General features: G+C 38.4%; 1 protein-coding gene across 8 annotated transcripts in view; it reads left to right on the top strand.

Annotated features, from left to right (window-relative positions):
- Positions 1-12,333, top strand: part of LOC132123806 (RAB11-binding protein RELCH homolog) — a 44,273-nt gene extending 31,940 nt beyond the window's left edge. For 5 of the 8 annotated variants that reach the window (XM_059534467.1, XM_059534466.1, XM_059534463.1 and 2 more), the window contains 12 exons: positions 577-700; positions 904-952; positions 1,328-1,407; positions 1,487-1,593; positions 2,696-2,795; positions 3,505-3,587; positions 5,460-5,523; positions 5,744-5,882; positions 6,092-6,208; positions 10,048-10,136; positions 10,408-10,478; positions 11,754-12,333. In XM_059534467.1, coding sequence (XP_059390450.1) covers positions 577-700; positions 904-952; positions 1,328-1,407; positions 1,487-1,593; positions 2,696-2,795; positions 3,505-3,587; positions 5,460-5,523; positions 5,744-5,882; positions 6,092-6,208; positions 10,048-10,136; positions 10,408-10,478; positions 11,754-11,874 — 1,144 coding nt within the window. In that variant the 3' untranslated portion in view covers positions 11,875-12,333. Of the gene's footprint in view, positions 1-576; positions 701-903; positions 953-1,327; positions 1,408-1,486; positions 1,594-2,695; positions 2,796-3,504; positions 3,588-5,064; positions 5,148-5,459; positions 5,524-5,743; positions 5,883-6,091; positions 6,209-10,047; positions 10,137-10,407; positions 10,479-11,753 lie in introns of those variants that run through there. The other 3 variants (XM_059534465.1, XM_059534461.1, XR_009426685.1) reach the window with 2 other exon arrangements.
- Positions 12,334-15,520: the final 3,187 nt, after the last annotated feature.

Here is a 15,520-nt window from a genome sequence, read left to right as displayed (position 1 = left end):
CTCTCTGGTTTTTGGCCTCTTTTGTCATCTTTCTTGAAGGTGGAGACAGGAACTTGGGTCACCCACTCATGTTGGAGCACCAGACCACACCTAGAGGGTTAAATGGCATGCATACGTGTTCATAAAAATTAATCTCTTCATCCCACCCAGATTATTTATAAAAAGGGCAAACTAAGGGTCAGAAAAAGTCAGATGACATCATAACAAAGAGCAAATTAACATTTGGAATAATAGGCCACTCCAGATAAACTCACAAGTTTTTAAAAATGGCAGATCTTATGTAAGAGATGTTTAATTCTTATTCATAAATAGAATAATAAATTAATAGCAAAATAAAAAAATAAAGTTTGAGCAGCACGTTTAAATCAGAAGGTCATTTAAAAAAAAATTGTATTTTAAATTATGAGTATTTTTGGTTGTTACACTAAAGGTGCAATGGTGCAGTTGGATACAATTTAAAGAACAATGTTTCTGACATTCTTTTAGTGACTTTATTCTTTCTATACATCACATGTTGCATGTAAATGGCCTAGTTTATCTACATTTGCTTTGAACTTGATTTTTTTTTCTCCACAGTTTACCCCAGCTTATAGATATTATAGGACGTTTCAACGTCGCCTCATCCACCTGTGTGCACGAGTTCTGCAGGTTCTTCTGGAGATTATGTCGAACATTTGGGAAAATCTTTACCAACACTAAGGTAGGACAGGTCAAAGACATTTGCCATACAGTAATCGCTCTCTCTCTCTGTAGCACCTTTTTTTTTCTCTGTATCTTTTTTTTCTTTTTTATTTGGCCAAGTGAAGTAGCTAAATACAGCTTGTGCTGCAAATAGTCTGGCTCAGATACTCCCTTCTGCAGTTTCAGTTTAATTTAAGTGTTTTTATCCCCCTCATTTTGAAGGTAAAACCTCAATTCCAAGAAATCCTGCGGCTATCTGAAGAGAATGTGGGTGAGTTCACTTAACCAAGAATGATACTCCTGCTGTCAGAGGGGGGGCTGGGAAGAGAGCGTGCGCACACACACACACACACACACTATTCGTCTCTATATCTCTTTACCATGCCGGAGACTTGTGTGTCAAATATGTGTTTTGACTCTTCATGGGATTTGGAAATGGAGCTTTTTCTTTCATTCTTTGAATATTTGTTAAAAAAAAAAAAAAGTCTATGGTTAAAGTATTTGCCAAGAAAACTTGCATGTTGTAGCATTTAAATGGTTTGATTTTATTAGTACCAGATGAGTTCAACTAATTATTTTATGTCTGATTTAATTGAGTGTTGGGTTATATAAGTTTAGAGATTGTAACAAGGATTGTGTCCTGCAGACGCCTCCGCAGGGAACGGCATCCTTACAAAAGCTACGGTGCCAATCTATGCAACCGGAGTCTTGACGTGCTATAATCAGGTAAGAGCATCGTTGTACTCCTGGTGTGTGATGTTCTTAAACCAGGAAAGCCTCTCTCTGATGAAGTTGTTGGTTTCAGGATGAGGACCGTAAACTCTTGGTTGGCTTTCTTGAGGATGTCATGACCACGCTGTCTCTCTCCCATGCTCCCCTTGACAGTTTAAAGGCTTCATTTGTAGAGCTGGGGTGAGTGTCGTCAGCTCTGTTAAATCTGCATGAGCTCATCTGAGGCTGCAGTTCCTTTAAGCTGATGTAAAATGACTTGCTCACGAGTCGTTGAGTACATGTCAGTTTCTGTGCGTTAAAGCTGTATTAATTCATCTATTTGAAAGGAGTAGTTCACACGAAAGTTAAAATTGTTGTTTACTCACCCTCATGCTATTTCAAACCCAGATGATTTGATTTTATTGGAACACAAAAGCAGATGTTTAACTGTAACCAGGTGCTGTTTAAAAAGTGCATTTGAAAATTTCGATCTCAGCGATACTTTGCAGGGCCAGATTTGTTTATTAATGTAAATGTATTTATATTTATAATAAAAAAATTACATGTATTATTTTAATTTCATATTTCACAGTTTTTAACATTTTTAAATATAAAATTTTAATTTTATATTAATTTGACATTTATAATTGTGTTTTATGATTTCGTTGTTTACTTTTTTTATATTATTACACCATTTTTACACAGATTTTCAAATTATTTTAAATTGTAGTTTTTTTTTATTTTATGATTTTACAAATTTAACATGATCACGAATAATATTTTCAATAATAGCTGGAAATTGTATAGTCATTTAAATGCAATAAATGAAACCGTTTTACTTCAAAACGTTACAAATTGGTTCGCGATGTATTTATTTTTCTTATTGATCGCAAGTAATCTTTTCAAATTCGACCCTTTCATCTGTATGAACCAGATATATAATTCTGCCTTATATTACATATTTAAGTTCATATAAATTTAATATTAAAGGTTATAATGTAATTTTGAAGTTTAAAATGTCCGAATTCTAAACCGAAAATCGCATAATACCACATTTGCAAGACATAAACGCTTACATCCCGGAACACTTCAAGTTGAACCATGCATAAACCGACAATAATGGTTTAAGCAGTTTAGGACAAACATAACATGTCCCAATTTGTTCGACTCCCATATCCTGATGATCTAATGCGCCAGACATTTAATGCTAATGGCAGTCTAACTGACTAGAAGATCAGGTTTGGTAGGATCACCCCCTGTTATTTTGTGATTACCCGCTAAATCCGTTACTTCCTGTCTCCAGGGCAAACCCAGTGTATCATGAGCTTCTACTGACGGTGCTTTGGTATGGAGTGGTCCATACATCTGCACTGGTACGCTGCACCGCTGCACGCATGTTCGAGGTAAGCCCTTCCTCCAATTCACGCTTCAAAATTAACATGCATAGTTCATTTAGCCATAAAGTTAATAAATACTTCCAATGTCCTTAAATTGATGTTTAAAGACATTTAGCATCCTCCAAGCCAGTCGAATGATTTGTTTTATTACCTAATGCATTGCAATTTAGCTGTAATATGATGTTTTAGAAATGTTAATGGTTGGTATGAGGTGGTAAATATGTATTTTCAGACCCATCCACACTCCCTGTAGGGCCCCCTTGTCCTCCCTGTTACCTGTCAAAACGCTGAATGTTTACTTGTATTTGAAGTCAATGCAGCTTTAAAGCATCCGTACGTCTTTTGCACCACAGCACGCTTGCTATTGCCATTCAGAAATTATGTAACAAACCCCCACATTTCACCCCCCCCCCCCCACTGTTTAAATCCGTAATGAAGATTCAAGAAGTGAACTTAAGGAACTCCATGTGAGAAACCCCTTCTTCTCATCTGTGGTCGTAGCTTTAGTTAAATATGCCTGGCCTCTTTAGTTCTAAAGTGCCTCCTTGGCCTCCTGTCATGTTTTTCGTTGTATGTCTTTTTTAGTTTGTTACCGGTGTTTCTTTTTTGTGTTCTTTTGTTTCTCTCTCTCTCTTTCTCTCTGCGGTGTTCCATGACACTGTGCTTGCTCTTTCCATGCATCCTGTGTGACATCACCCCTGCTCTGACCAATCAGCTGTTGGTGAAGGGGGTGAATGAAACTCTAGTAGCTCAGAGAGTTGTTCCAGCACTTATCACTCTCTCCAGTGATCCTGAAATGTAAGTCTCCTCCTGCCTCCTTCATCCATGCACCTCCCTCCGCCTTGGTTCTCTCCGGAGGCCATAACTTTATTAGCCCCCCCTCAAGCGAGCAGCGCCTACCTGAGCCAAGATGTAAGGGTTTCACTTTATTTATGTTGAAAGAAATTAATTTCATATCAAAAATATTGTCGTTTTATTTAAACAATCGAAACAATGAAATGTCTAGGTCACATTTCACCTTAAAAAAAATTGAGATTCAGGAATAGGTGTGTAACGGTACGTGTACTCGTACCGGACCGTTTCGGTACAGGGCTTTCGGTATGTTGCACGTGTGTACCGAATGACCGAATGCAATATTTTATGCGGAACATAGGTACATTTTCGTGTTTCCAAACTAACATATTAAGTGGCGGAAGTCTCCGCGTCCAGCGCAAATCCCGCCCTGCAGCTGATTCTAAGGCCGGTGACACACTGGCTGCGTGGCGTGAGCGTGCGTTTCTGCTGAGTGTCAGTTGCGTGATCTGTGTCTTTATACACCAGAATCGTGCCTGACGCGGCGCTGGCGCGCTGCTGCTACTGTAGCTGACATAGAGGGAGGCCGCCGAGGTGCTGACAGACCGGGATCTTTTCTTCACGACAACAATATCTATACTTCATGTTGAGCATAAATATACAGCCTACTGATAAAGGACACCGTCAACAGTATTGACGGCAAAATAGACTATGTTTGACAGGTGCAATATGCCAGTGTGTCACCGGCCTAAGGTTTTCAAAAGGCATCACGCGAGTGTGAACATCACAACTAGGAAAAAAAACGATTGTAATTCAAACCTTTGCTCTTAATTCGGATCGGCCAACGCAATAACGAAATCTGAGCAGGTCTAAAAACTGAAACTGTTGATGCTACAATTTACACTTTATATATATATATATCTTTTTTTTTTTAAATATGAGATTTTTTTTTTAATTCGAAAATTATCAATTATGTATATATATATATATATTATATATTTAATATTTTTATTTTATTCTCTAATTTTTTTGTGGTTGAAATATGCCCCATATATACAAATTTAATATTGAAAGATATAATTGTTAAACCATCATTCCAGTTGATATAATTATGAATCATCTGAAATTCATGCTGATGTTATGGCAGTGTGAAAAGTGTATATCTGGCTCTCCTGATGAAACCAAGGCTTGAGAGACCGTGCTTATTTTGTTTGTTTCATGTGCTCGATGTACTAACATCTTTCGTTCAGGCTACACTAATCGCTGCATGCTTGGAAAAGCTACCTGCTTTCCACAAGTTCATTCATCCCCTCAGTCAACTCATCTGTCCATTCATGTGGCCCATGGCATGTTTGGCTGCCAGTCACTCTTTCCCAAAGCCCCCTAGCACTTCAGTCTCCTCTACCATCCTCCTTCCCCGCTAGATTCTTGGCCATTTGTGTTTGACACCCCCGTCTCTCTTTTGCATCTGACTGGTTTGCAGCTGATTCTTCGAGGCATGAGCGAAGCCTTAATTGACAAGCGAGTAGCTCCAGCCCTTATTACCTTGTGCAGTGGTCCTGAATTGTGAGTTAACCGCAGCTATGAGACATTTTAAAAACCAAATATCCTGTCTCCTCTCCGCATTGTCTTGGTTGGATATTTTGTATGTGTTTTATTTTCTTAACAGGGGGGTGTTTGGATATTTGTTGACTGTTTCTGTTTTTGTTTTCATACTGACATGGGAATGATCATGTGACATTAATCATCTTGCTATCCACATATTCCATCAAGTGATTGGCATCTCATGGTTCTGTTCCATTCATGCATGTTTTATCATTTTATTGGGGAAAGGAATGGTTTCTTTTGGATGTGTAGTGACAGATTTTCTGTTTTCAGCTCAGTGAGGATATCAACAATACCTGCCTTCGGAACAATTATGGAAACCGTAACACAAAAAGAGGTACATGTCTTCCGTATTACAGATACCTCACACAATCCACATATATATATATATATATATAAACAACATTAACTCCCAACACAGTTCTGGGCTTTTAAGAGAAAATGTTATATATATATATTATATAAATTGGAACTAAGGTGTATAGGTGTATTGCAAAATTTATAGAGAACTGTATAGAGAAGCTCTTATTTGTTTTTCTGTCATGTGTGTGTATTAGCTGCTAGAGAGAGTGAAAATGCAGCTGGCCTCTTTTCTGGAAGACCCCCAGTATCAGGACCAGCATTCTTTGCACATGGAAATCATCAAAACATTTGGAAGAGTAGGACCCAACGCAGAGCCCCGCTTCAGAGATGAATGTGAGTGTCATCACTATATGTTTGCTTATGCAAAGTTTCTCGCTATTTCCACAGACAAAAAAAAAAACATTGCGTGTTGTAATGTGTCGATAACAGTACCGTCATGCTTCTGTGACTCTGTTTGCCCTTTAGTGCATGTACATTAGTGCGGCAGAAGTATTTTCTGTTTCTTTCATGTCCTGTTCTTTCTCTGTTTTTTTTTTCCACAGTTGTTCTTCCTCATTTGCACAAACTGGCTGTGTGCAACAACCAGCAGACGGTGGAGAGTAAAAGAATTGACATTGCCACTCAACTGTTTGAGGCATACAGCGCCTTATCCTGCTGTTGTATCTTTTATAGTCAAATAAGAGAGTCGTTTCTATGTTTGACTTACAATTTTGCTTGTTTAGAACCACTTTTTTACTGTCAATCAGCTTTAATCTTGCCTCACATAGCATGGTTTTGACTTTTATGATAGGAATGCCAAAACATATTCGCCCTCAGGCCATCCAAGGTGTAGATATATAGACTAATTTTGCTTTTTCATGGGAACAGATTTAAAGAAATATAACATTACGTCACTTGCTCTCTCTAATGGGTCCTCTGGTGAATGGGTGCCATCAGAATGAGAGTCCAAACAGCTGAGAAAAACATTAAAAGAATTCACAAGTAATCCACACAACTTCATTCCATCAACTAACGTCTTGTGAAGAGAAAAGCTGCATGTTTGTAAGAAACAAATCCACCGTTAAGATGTTTTTAACTTCACTTCTAGTGAAAATACTAGTCCTCTATACATAGTTTTTTCAATTATTATTATTATTATTGTTTATTAATATAATTTTATACAGTTCAATTAATTGAAAAGCTGTTTGCGTAAATATGTTACTCGGTGGGCCTGTGGAAACCTGAAATTTGCGTAAACCAATCAGATTGTAACCCAGCTTTTGCTATTTTGGGGATCAGTGTACATGAGGCAGTCCATAAACAGTCTTTGGGCAATCGTTTGCCTGACCGTTGAGGCTTTTTTCAACAAATAATCAAGTGTTTTTATTGTTTTTAAAAGCCTCGGTAATGCCTAGTGGTTTGCATTTCCAAAATTTCCAGAAGTTGATTTTTCTCTAAGAGGGAACATTTTGGTTACAAATTGAAAACAGAGTTGGACTGTACACCTCCACTGCTGATGTTTGGGAGCAGAAGCCATCTTTCACTGGTTTCTCCACTGATTTTGTGGCGTATGGCAGCTTGCACAGTATAAACACAGTTTTACCTCCAGATTCAACTTAAAAACAGATACTGAACACACAGTCTGTGTGGCCACATTCTTTCTGTGCTTTTTGAGCGATGGTCAATTATTTAGCTGCACATGAGTCTCCATAGCTGGATTTGCATTCTCACTCTTTTTTTTCACCTTTTTTTTTCTGAGAGCTTCATTGTTGCAAAAATGTTTGCATATCCCGCTGGCAGGGAAAGAAAGAAAATAAACCTCAGCCATTTTTGTACACTAAATTGCAGGGTGGATGGTAGAATTTGTCGTTAAAAGCTCTTGTGATGATGTTCGTTTGAGTGAAGAGAGCCTAGCCCAGCCCTTTGGTCAGGATTCCCAGCACACATGCCTTTGCAGATGCACTTTTGTCTTGTTCTCCCCCCATCTTCCTCCGTTTCATGTGATTTTTGTCCGCTGTGTCACAGTTGAGACCCCCCTGTAGCAGTGGCTTGCCCCCCAGGCAGTTTTGCGAAACCTCGTCCTGTCTGTGTTTTGAGGTTTTGCAACACGATCGAAATGAGGTTGAGTCTGGATCGGTGGACTGTTGTGTATTTACTGAAAAAGTGCAAGTCATTATGGGAAGGCGATAGGGGTTTAACTGTGCAAATTTCTCACGGTTTATATCGAGTTTTGCGGTGGTCACTGTTTCGGTTTGGTCGCTTTTAGGGGTGCACGATCATCAAGCTTTTAGCAGATACAAATAACTTGTTAAATCCGTTGCTGTTTTTGGTAGATTAAGCTATTGCAAACCAAAATTCATACATATTTTGAATCATTATTTATATTTTCAGATGCATTGTGAGCAGAGTTGTCAATTATATGTGTTCTTTTAGTAAAAATTTAATATTTAGCTCTATTATGAATGTCATGTATTTTCAGCAAATATAGGTATATGTGGTTTAATTATCATTTATTTAAAATAATAAATTAATTGGTATTTGCTAATGGTATTAATTAATTGCTGTATCATGTAATTAATTGGTACATGTAATTAATTTAATTGAAGATTAACAGCCATAACTCTAGGTTTAATATACTCTTAAGTTGTTGTTTTTGTTTTGTTTGGTTTTCCAGTGTTTTTTAATTTAAATTTACTGAAACTGTCACAGATTAACAACACTAATTATAGGTTGATTATAGCTTTACTTTTTTTTGTGTGTGTGTGTTATATAGTTACAATGTATTACATTTTTATCTGAGTTTTCATAGATATGCACTGTTGTGTATCAATAACTGAAATTTTAGGTTTTATTTTTTAAAGTCATATTATATCATATTTCACATGCATATATATATATACAGTCGTGGCCAAAAGTTTTGAGAATTCCATAAATATTAGCTTTCAAATAGTTTGCTGCTAAACTGCTTTTAGATCTTTGTTTCAGTTGTTTCTGTGATGTACTGAAATATAATTACAAGCACTTCATACGTTTCAAAGGATTTTATCGACAATTACATGCAAAGAGTCAGTATTTGCAGTGTTGGCCCTTCTTTTTCAGGACCTCTGCAATTCGACTGGGCATGCTCTCAATCAACTTCTGGGCCAAATCCTGACTGATAGCAACCCATTCTTTCATAATCACTTCTTGAAGTTTGTCAGAATTAGTGGGTTTTTGTTTGTCTATCCGCCTCTTGAGGATTGACCACAAGTTCTCAATGGGATTAAGATCTGGGGAGTTTCCAGGCCATGATCCCAAAATTTCAACATTCTGGTCCCCGAGCCACTTAGTTATCACTTTTGCCTTATGGCACGGTGCTCCATCGTGCTGGAAAATGCATTGTTCTTCACCAAACTGTTGTTGGATTGTTGGAAGAAGTTGCTGTTGGAGGGTGTTTTGGTACCATTCTTTATTCATGGCTGTGTTTTTGGGCAGAACTGTGAGTGAGCCCACTCCCTTGGATGAGAAGCAACCCCACACATGAATGGTGTCAGGATGCTTTACTGTTGGCATGACACAGGACTGATGTTAGCGCTCACCTTTTCTTCTCCGGACAAGCCTTTTTCCAGATGCCCCAAACAATCGGAAAGGGGCTTCATCGAAAAAATATGACTGTGCCTCAGTCCTCAGCAGACCATTCACTATACTTTCTGCAGAAGATCAATCTGTCCCTGATGTTTTTTTTTTTTGGAGAGAAGTGGCTTCTTTGCTGCCCTTCTTGACACCAGGCCATCTTCCAAAAGTCTTGGCCTCACTGTGCGTGCAGATGCGCTCACAGCTGCCTGCTGCCATTCCTGAGCAAGCTCTGCACTGGTGGCACTCCGATCCCGCAGCTGAATCCTCTTTAGGAGACGATCCTGGCGCTTGCTGGACTTTCTTGGACACCCTGAAGCCTTCTTTACAAGAATTGAACCTCTTTTCTTGAAGTTCTTGATGATCCTATAAATTGTTGATTTAGGTGCAATCTTAGTAGCCACAATATCCTTGCCTGTGAAGCCATTTTTATGCAACGCAATGATGGCTGCACACGTTTCTTTGCAGGTCACCATGGTTAACAATGGACGAACAATGATTTCAAGCATCACCCTCCTTTTAACATGTCAAGTCTGCCATTCTAACCCAATCAGCCTGACATAATGATCTCCAGCCTTGTGCTCATCAACATTCTCACCTGAGTTAACAAGACGATTATTGAAATGATCTCAGCAGGTCCTTTAATGACAGCAATGAAATGCAGTGGAAAGGTTTTTTTGGGATTAAGTTAATTTTCATGGCAAAGAAGGACTATGCAATTCATCTGATCACTCTTCATAACATTCTGGAGTATATGCAAATTGCTATTATAAAAACTTAAGCAGCAACTTTTCCAATTTCCAATATTTATGTAATTCTCAAAACTTTTGGCCACGACTGTACACACACTATATGTGTATTTCACAGATATGTTTGACATAGTCTTTTCTTAACTCCGGGGGTTCAGTTATTTCTGAAGAACTTATGGTAAATCATTTCCTTCCTGGACTGAGATGTTTGAGGACAGATATGGAGCGGCTCTCTCCGGAGCATGAGGTATTAAATCAACATTTAATTTTTTTTTATGTCTGTATGACATAATTACAACAACCACCCATAATCTTTAATTAAATACAGACCCATAACATTATATCCTAAACTAGTCCAGTCTTGTCGTCTTAACGTTTTATCACGCTGCATGTCATATAACCCAGTTTCTATTTATTTAATTTCCTTTGCCTAGTAATGTCCAGCTGATGTGCGTGTGTCTGCGTGTATGTCAGACTTCCCAGCAGTGCTCTAAGAATACTCCTCGTTTGTCTTTTAGGTTATTCTGAGTTCCATGATAAAGGAGTGTGAAATAAAGGTGGAGAACAAAGGCATTGGAGAGGCACAAGGGTGAGAAGACACACTCTTTCAATTTATTCATACAGTCACCAGGATTTGTGTTCTTATTTACTGCAAATAAAGCCTTGAATCCCTACATGCAAGAGGAAACTCTATCGAATACAGTGTCTGCTTCTGTACTGGCCACGAGAAAAATAAAACCAAGTGAACAAGCGCTCATTCAGTAGAATAGTTCAAATAAATAGTTTCACAGGAGTTCTTCTCAAGCACACGAACTCAGGAAGGCTTTTCGCATGCATATTTACTAACTTATCTGTTTGAGTTCAGCTTGGGTTTGACTCAGTCTCTCCACTGCTAGGATTGTTCCCATCAGGCATTGCAGGCCACTGGTTTAGCCACATGATAATTGCAAACCCGCTCCATTTGAGCTGTGCCTGTAGGCCAGTGCTCATATTACACTTAGCTACATGAAATCATACACTGTTATTTATGTAATAGTTTGACTCCAAATTTGGTGCAGTGTTTTTTTTTTCTTAAATAAAAGGTAGTATAATATGCACTAAATGGGTTTTTATTTGCTGAAGTTTGCGATTTTTTAAGAGTTGAATGACTTTGTGAAGAAGAGAGAGGGTATGTACAGTCAGTTTTTCGCTTGCTAAGGACTCTCTCTAATTAAGGGTTTCCAAAACGAAACATTCCCAGCTTGCGATCACTTGTGGCACTCTTTAAAATCTTTAATCTATAAGATGTGGCTGGATTATAAAAAGCACTTGTCTTTTAAATATCACAGTTGGTATCGTAGCAACGCTTCCAGTGGTTTTGTTGAGATATTTATAAATGTTCGACCTTCATAACGGCAGTGAAGTCTATCATTGTGACTGTCACTACAAGTCATGATCCATCAGTTGAGACTGCCTCTCACAAATGGTGTGGGTTTTTCTGCCACTGGTGATCCTGGATCTTTTTTATATTTAATTAGATGGCCGGGTGACATTTTTAGGCATGAATGTTTTGTGGGAAACCGTTTGAGAGAGCAAAACTTAAATAAAAGACAATAGATAAAGTGATTTGTTGGATTTCTGGTGTTTTTAACCATTAAACAAATGGTGGTGATCTGCCAAAAAAAGTGAAACTAAAAAGTGACAACAGATTTATTGTATATATAATGTATATATACCAAAAAATATATATATGTTACGCAGCACAACCGTGCAACTGAGTTCAGCTTTGATAATAAGGAAATTCGGTCTGTCCTCTGTGCTTTTCATGACCCTTGAGTGGCGTGTGGATGTTCTGACCCATGAATGCTGTTTTGTCTCTTTTCAGGTCCATCTCTATTGCAGCGAGTCTGGTGGGTGAGGATGCAAAGACCAAGTTTCTAAGTAAGATGGGCCAGCTGACCACCTCAGGTGCCATGCTGGCCAATGTTTTCCAGAGAAAGAAATGAAAGCTGCTCGGGGTGTTTGCCACGGCCCTTCACTTTCTGGGATCTCCTACTTGAAGTCAATTGTCTGCCTTTCTTTTGTTCGCCTTTGATTTGACACTATATTTCTAACATATTTATGTCTTACATTTTTTTTCCAGCCTCCAAAGAAATTTGCACTCGTGTCAATGTTTTTATTTTTATTAATATTATGATTTTATTTCAGAGGCTTTTTTTTTTTTTTTGGACAATGTGAACTTTATGAAATCGAAACAATCGTCTTGTTGTCTTTTATGTGTTACTGTGTCTCTGGAGAATATTTTCTATAAGTGTGTAAAATTGTCCAAGGGTTTTGTTTCTCTTATTTCTGATATGCTCCAACAATAAATAACTGTAAAATACAGTGAATCGAGAGAACATTATTGTATATTTGATTCGTGTCATAAGATAATAAAAAGCGAAGACCACTTGTGTACTTATGTACTTCTGATTCGGTGTGTTGTCTTTTGAACTCTTATAAAGATCTTATAAAGAATTTTTTTGGTTTCTTAGACATCTGGCTTAGTCATAATAAATCTGCATTTAAGGACTTCTGATACAGCAAATCAGTAGCTCATTGTTTGTTCCTCATGCTATCTGGCTCTGAGGTTCATATCAGTTAATATACGCTCTTTAATGCAACTCAATTGTGCCGCATATTTAACACCGAGACAGGTGTTAGTACCATAAACGCTTGGCCTTGAAAACCAATGAAAATACATGAGAACATCAAAGACCGGGCATTTGAAGAAAAGGTTTCAAAGTTCAAGGACCCCTTAATCACATGGTCACAGGTGGCGGGAGGAAATTCTGGCACAATCCTACAGAAGCCTTTGTTTTGGATCATTTATTGACTGAACGAGAACGAAATTTGCATATTAATTTTAATCTTTAACTTTTTTGTTTACCTTCATCGCTAGTGTAACATTTCTTCTTTCATGCAATCCATGGTTAAAAAAACAAGAGCACTCATATTTGCATAAAATATTTTCTTAAGCTCGAGGTGCCCTGCGCATGATTTGGAGCTGCTCTATGGTAGTACGTGGAAATTTCATCAGCAGGGATAAGTTACTCATGAACGCAGGGCAAGAGTTGAAGAGGCCTGTGAGTCAGATGCCAGGAACATTTCCAAACCCGGAGAGAGCGCCTGCATAAAACCAAGGGAACATTCTGCCTCTCCGTGTTTTTATTCCTGTTGCGTTGTTTACTGAGAGCAAAACAAGATGGCAAACAGGAACTAAAAAGCTTTGATTTCCGGCCAACATGTGAATCACTCGATGTAACCGGATCTTCTTGAACCAGTTCACCAAATCGAACTGAATTGTTTGAAACGGTTCGCATCTCCAATAAGCATTAATCCACAAATGACTTAAGCTGTTAACTTTTTTTTATGTGGCTGACACTCCCTCTGAGTTAAAACAAACCAATATCCTGGAGTAATTCATTTACTCAAACAGTACACTGACTGAACTGCTGTGAAGAAGAGAGAACTGAAGATGAACACCGAGCCAAGCCAGATAATGAACAAAAGATTGACTCGTTCTTGATTCCAGAACCATTTCTGTCGGACGCGTCCGATTCGAGAATCGAGGAGCTGATGATACGGCGCATGTGTGATTCAGTGTGAAGCAGAATGACACACAGAGCGTCTGAACCGAACTGGTTGTTTTGATGATTGATTCTGAACTGATTATGTGCTAATGTTATGAGCACGGGTAAACCGAAGGCTTGAATCAAGGGCAATCATCGCCAATGACGTCATTACGTCGAGCACAAAAGAACTTGTTTATTGAATCGAACTGTCCGAAAGAACCGGTTTGCGTAAAAGAACCGAACTTCCCATCACTACTGGTGATCCGAAAACCAATGCAACCAGTTCTTAGCTCGAGAACGAGTGCTGCATCCGAAAACTTAGGCAGGTGACTTGCTGCCTCGCTGTCGTATCAGGTAATGACTTTGCAGGCAGCGTTTTTGCAAGCACCTCACGTAACTGAATTTGGACAAGCTTCTGAGGCAGTGTAATGGTTTAATGATCTACAGCAAAATAAAGAGAGCGTTGGTGATAACTAAGTGGATATTTCATTACTGCAATATTGATTTCTTGCTAGAAATGACATCAAAAGTGGAAAACGTTGATCAGAAACATACATTTACACACAAACTGACCACCGACCGCAACTCTCAGACGCCATCTTTATTTATTTGCTTAACTCTCACAGAATGTAATGCACCGGATTGTGGGATATCAAAGGCAGCGAACGATACATCTATGCTGCCTTCAAAAATCGGCCAGATAAAGGCATCTCAGGAGACAGGAAGTGAAGCTAACATTGAATTCGGTCATGCTGTGATGCCTCACGACCTTGGAATGCCTTCCAATGTTCTCTCTTCTTCACAGCAGTTCAGTCAGTGTACTGTTTGAGTAAATGAATTACTCCAGGATATTGGTTTATTTGAACTCAGAGGGAGTGTCGGCCATGTTAAAAAAATTACAGCTTAAATCATTTGTGGATTAATGCTTATTGGAGATGTGAACCGTTTCAAACGATTCAGTTCGATTTTGTGAACTGGTTCATGAAGTTCCGGTTACAATCGAGTTATTCATTCGCGAACCGGATATCACTAAACTGCAGTGAACGCGCTCACAACAGACACGGAAGAGAAGACAATGCTGAATAAAGTCGTAGTTTTTGCAAATTTGGACCAAAATTTATTTTCGATTCCTCAACAAATTCTAACTGACCCTCTGATGTCACATGGACTACTTTGAAGATGTTTTAATTACCTTTCTGGACATGGACAATATACCGTACATACATTTTCAATGGAGGGACTGAGAGCTCTCGGACTAAATCTAAAATATCTTAAACTGTGTTCCGAAGATAAACGGAGGTCTCACTGGTTTGGAACGACATGAGGGTGAGTCATTAATGACATAATTTGAATATTTGGGTGAACTAACCCTTTAAGCTTAGTTAATTATTATTTAATCTCAATTATTATTTCGTATGTCATAATTTTAACTTTTTATGCAAGAATTATGACTTTTTATATCATTTTCATTTTGGATTGGTTCAGTGTTGTTGTTTTTTCATGCTTGAACAATCAGTCTGTTGTGACATCTCTACATCTGCCTGACATGACATGCATCTGCTTAGAAAGGCCTCCAGGAATTGAGCACAGTGTGTGCACCTGATTTGCATGTGGGGTGGTGCGATAGCTGCATGAAGGAGAGTGCATGGATGCCAAAACTTGCCCTTCAGCTTTACCGATGACTGTTATTCAAAGCAGGCAGCGGTGGCTTAAAGGAAAGGCATGGCAGAGCTAGGCTTGAAAGCAAGAGGATGGTAAATTAGTGAAAAGTTCTGGCTATGTTTCAAAGATCCCGAGAGTATCACTATCTGCCCCATTCACCCACTTAGACAGCTGCCAAGTGAGCAATTATGAGCTGACAGTTAAGCAAGATAAGAATTACAGGCAAACAACTCACAGTAGTGTGACCTTCTTTTCAGAGAGGCCACGGACTAGTGGACCATTACTTTAATCTGATTAAGAAACATTATTTGTCATTTAACTATATGTTGACTAAACTGTGTAAGCTCCTGGACCAGAATACCAATTTGAATAAGAG

The sequence above is a fragment of the Carassius carassius genome, chromosome 42 (assembly GCF_963082965.1).
Source record: "Carassius carassius chromosome 42, fCarCar2.1, whole genome shotgun sequence".
In the NCBI taxonomy this organism is placed as follows: domain Eukaryota; kingdom Metazoa; phylum Chordata; class Actinopteri; order Cypriniformes; family Cyprinidae; genus Carassius; species Carassius carassius.
Note: the sequence above shows the minus strand (reverse complement) of the source record. Positions and strands in the feature narration are given on the sequence as shown.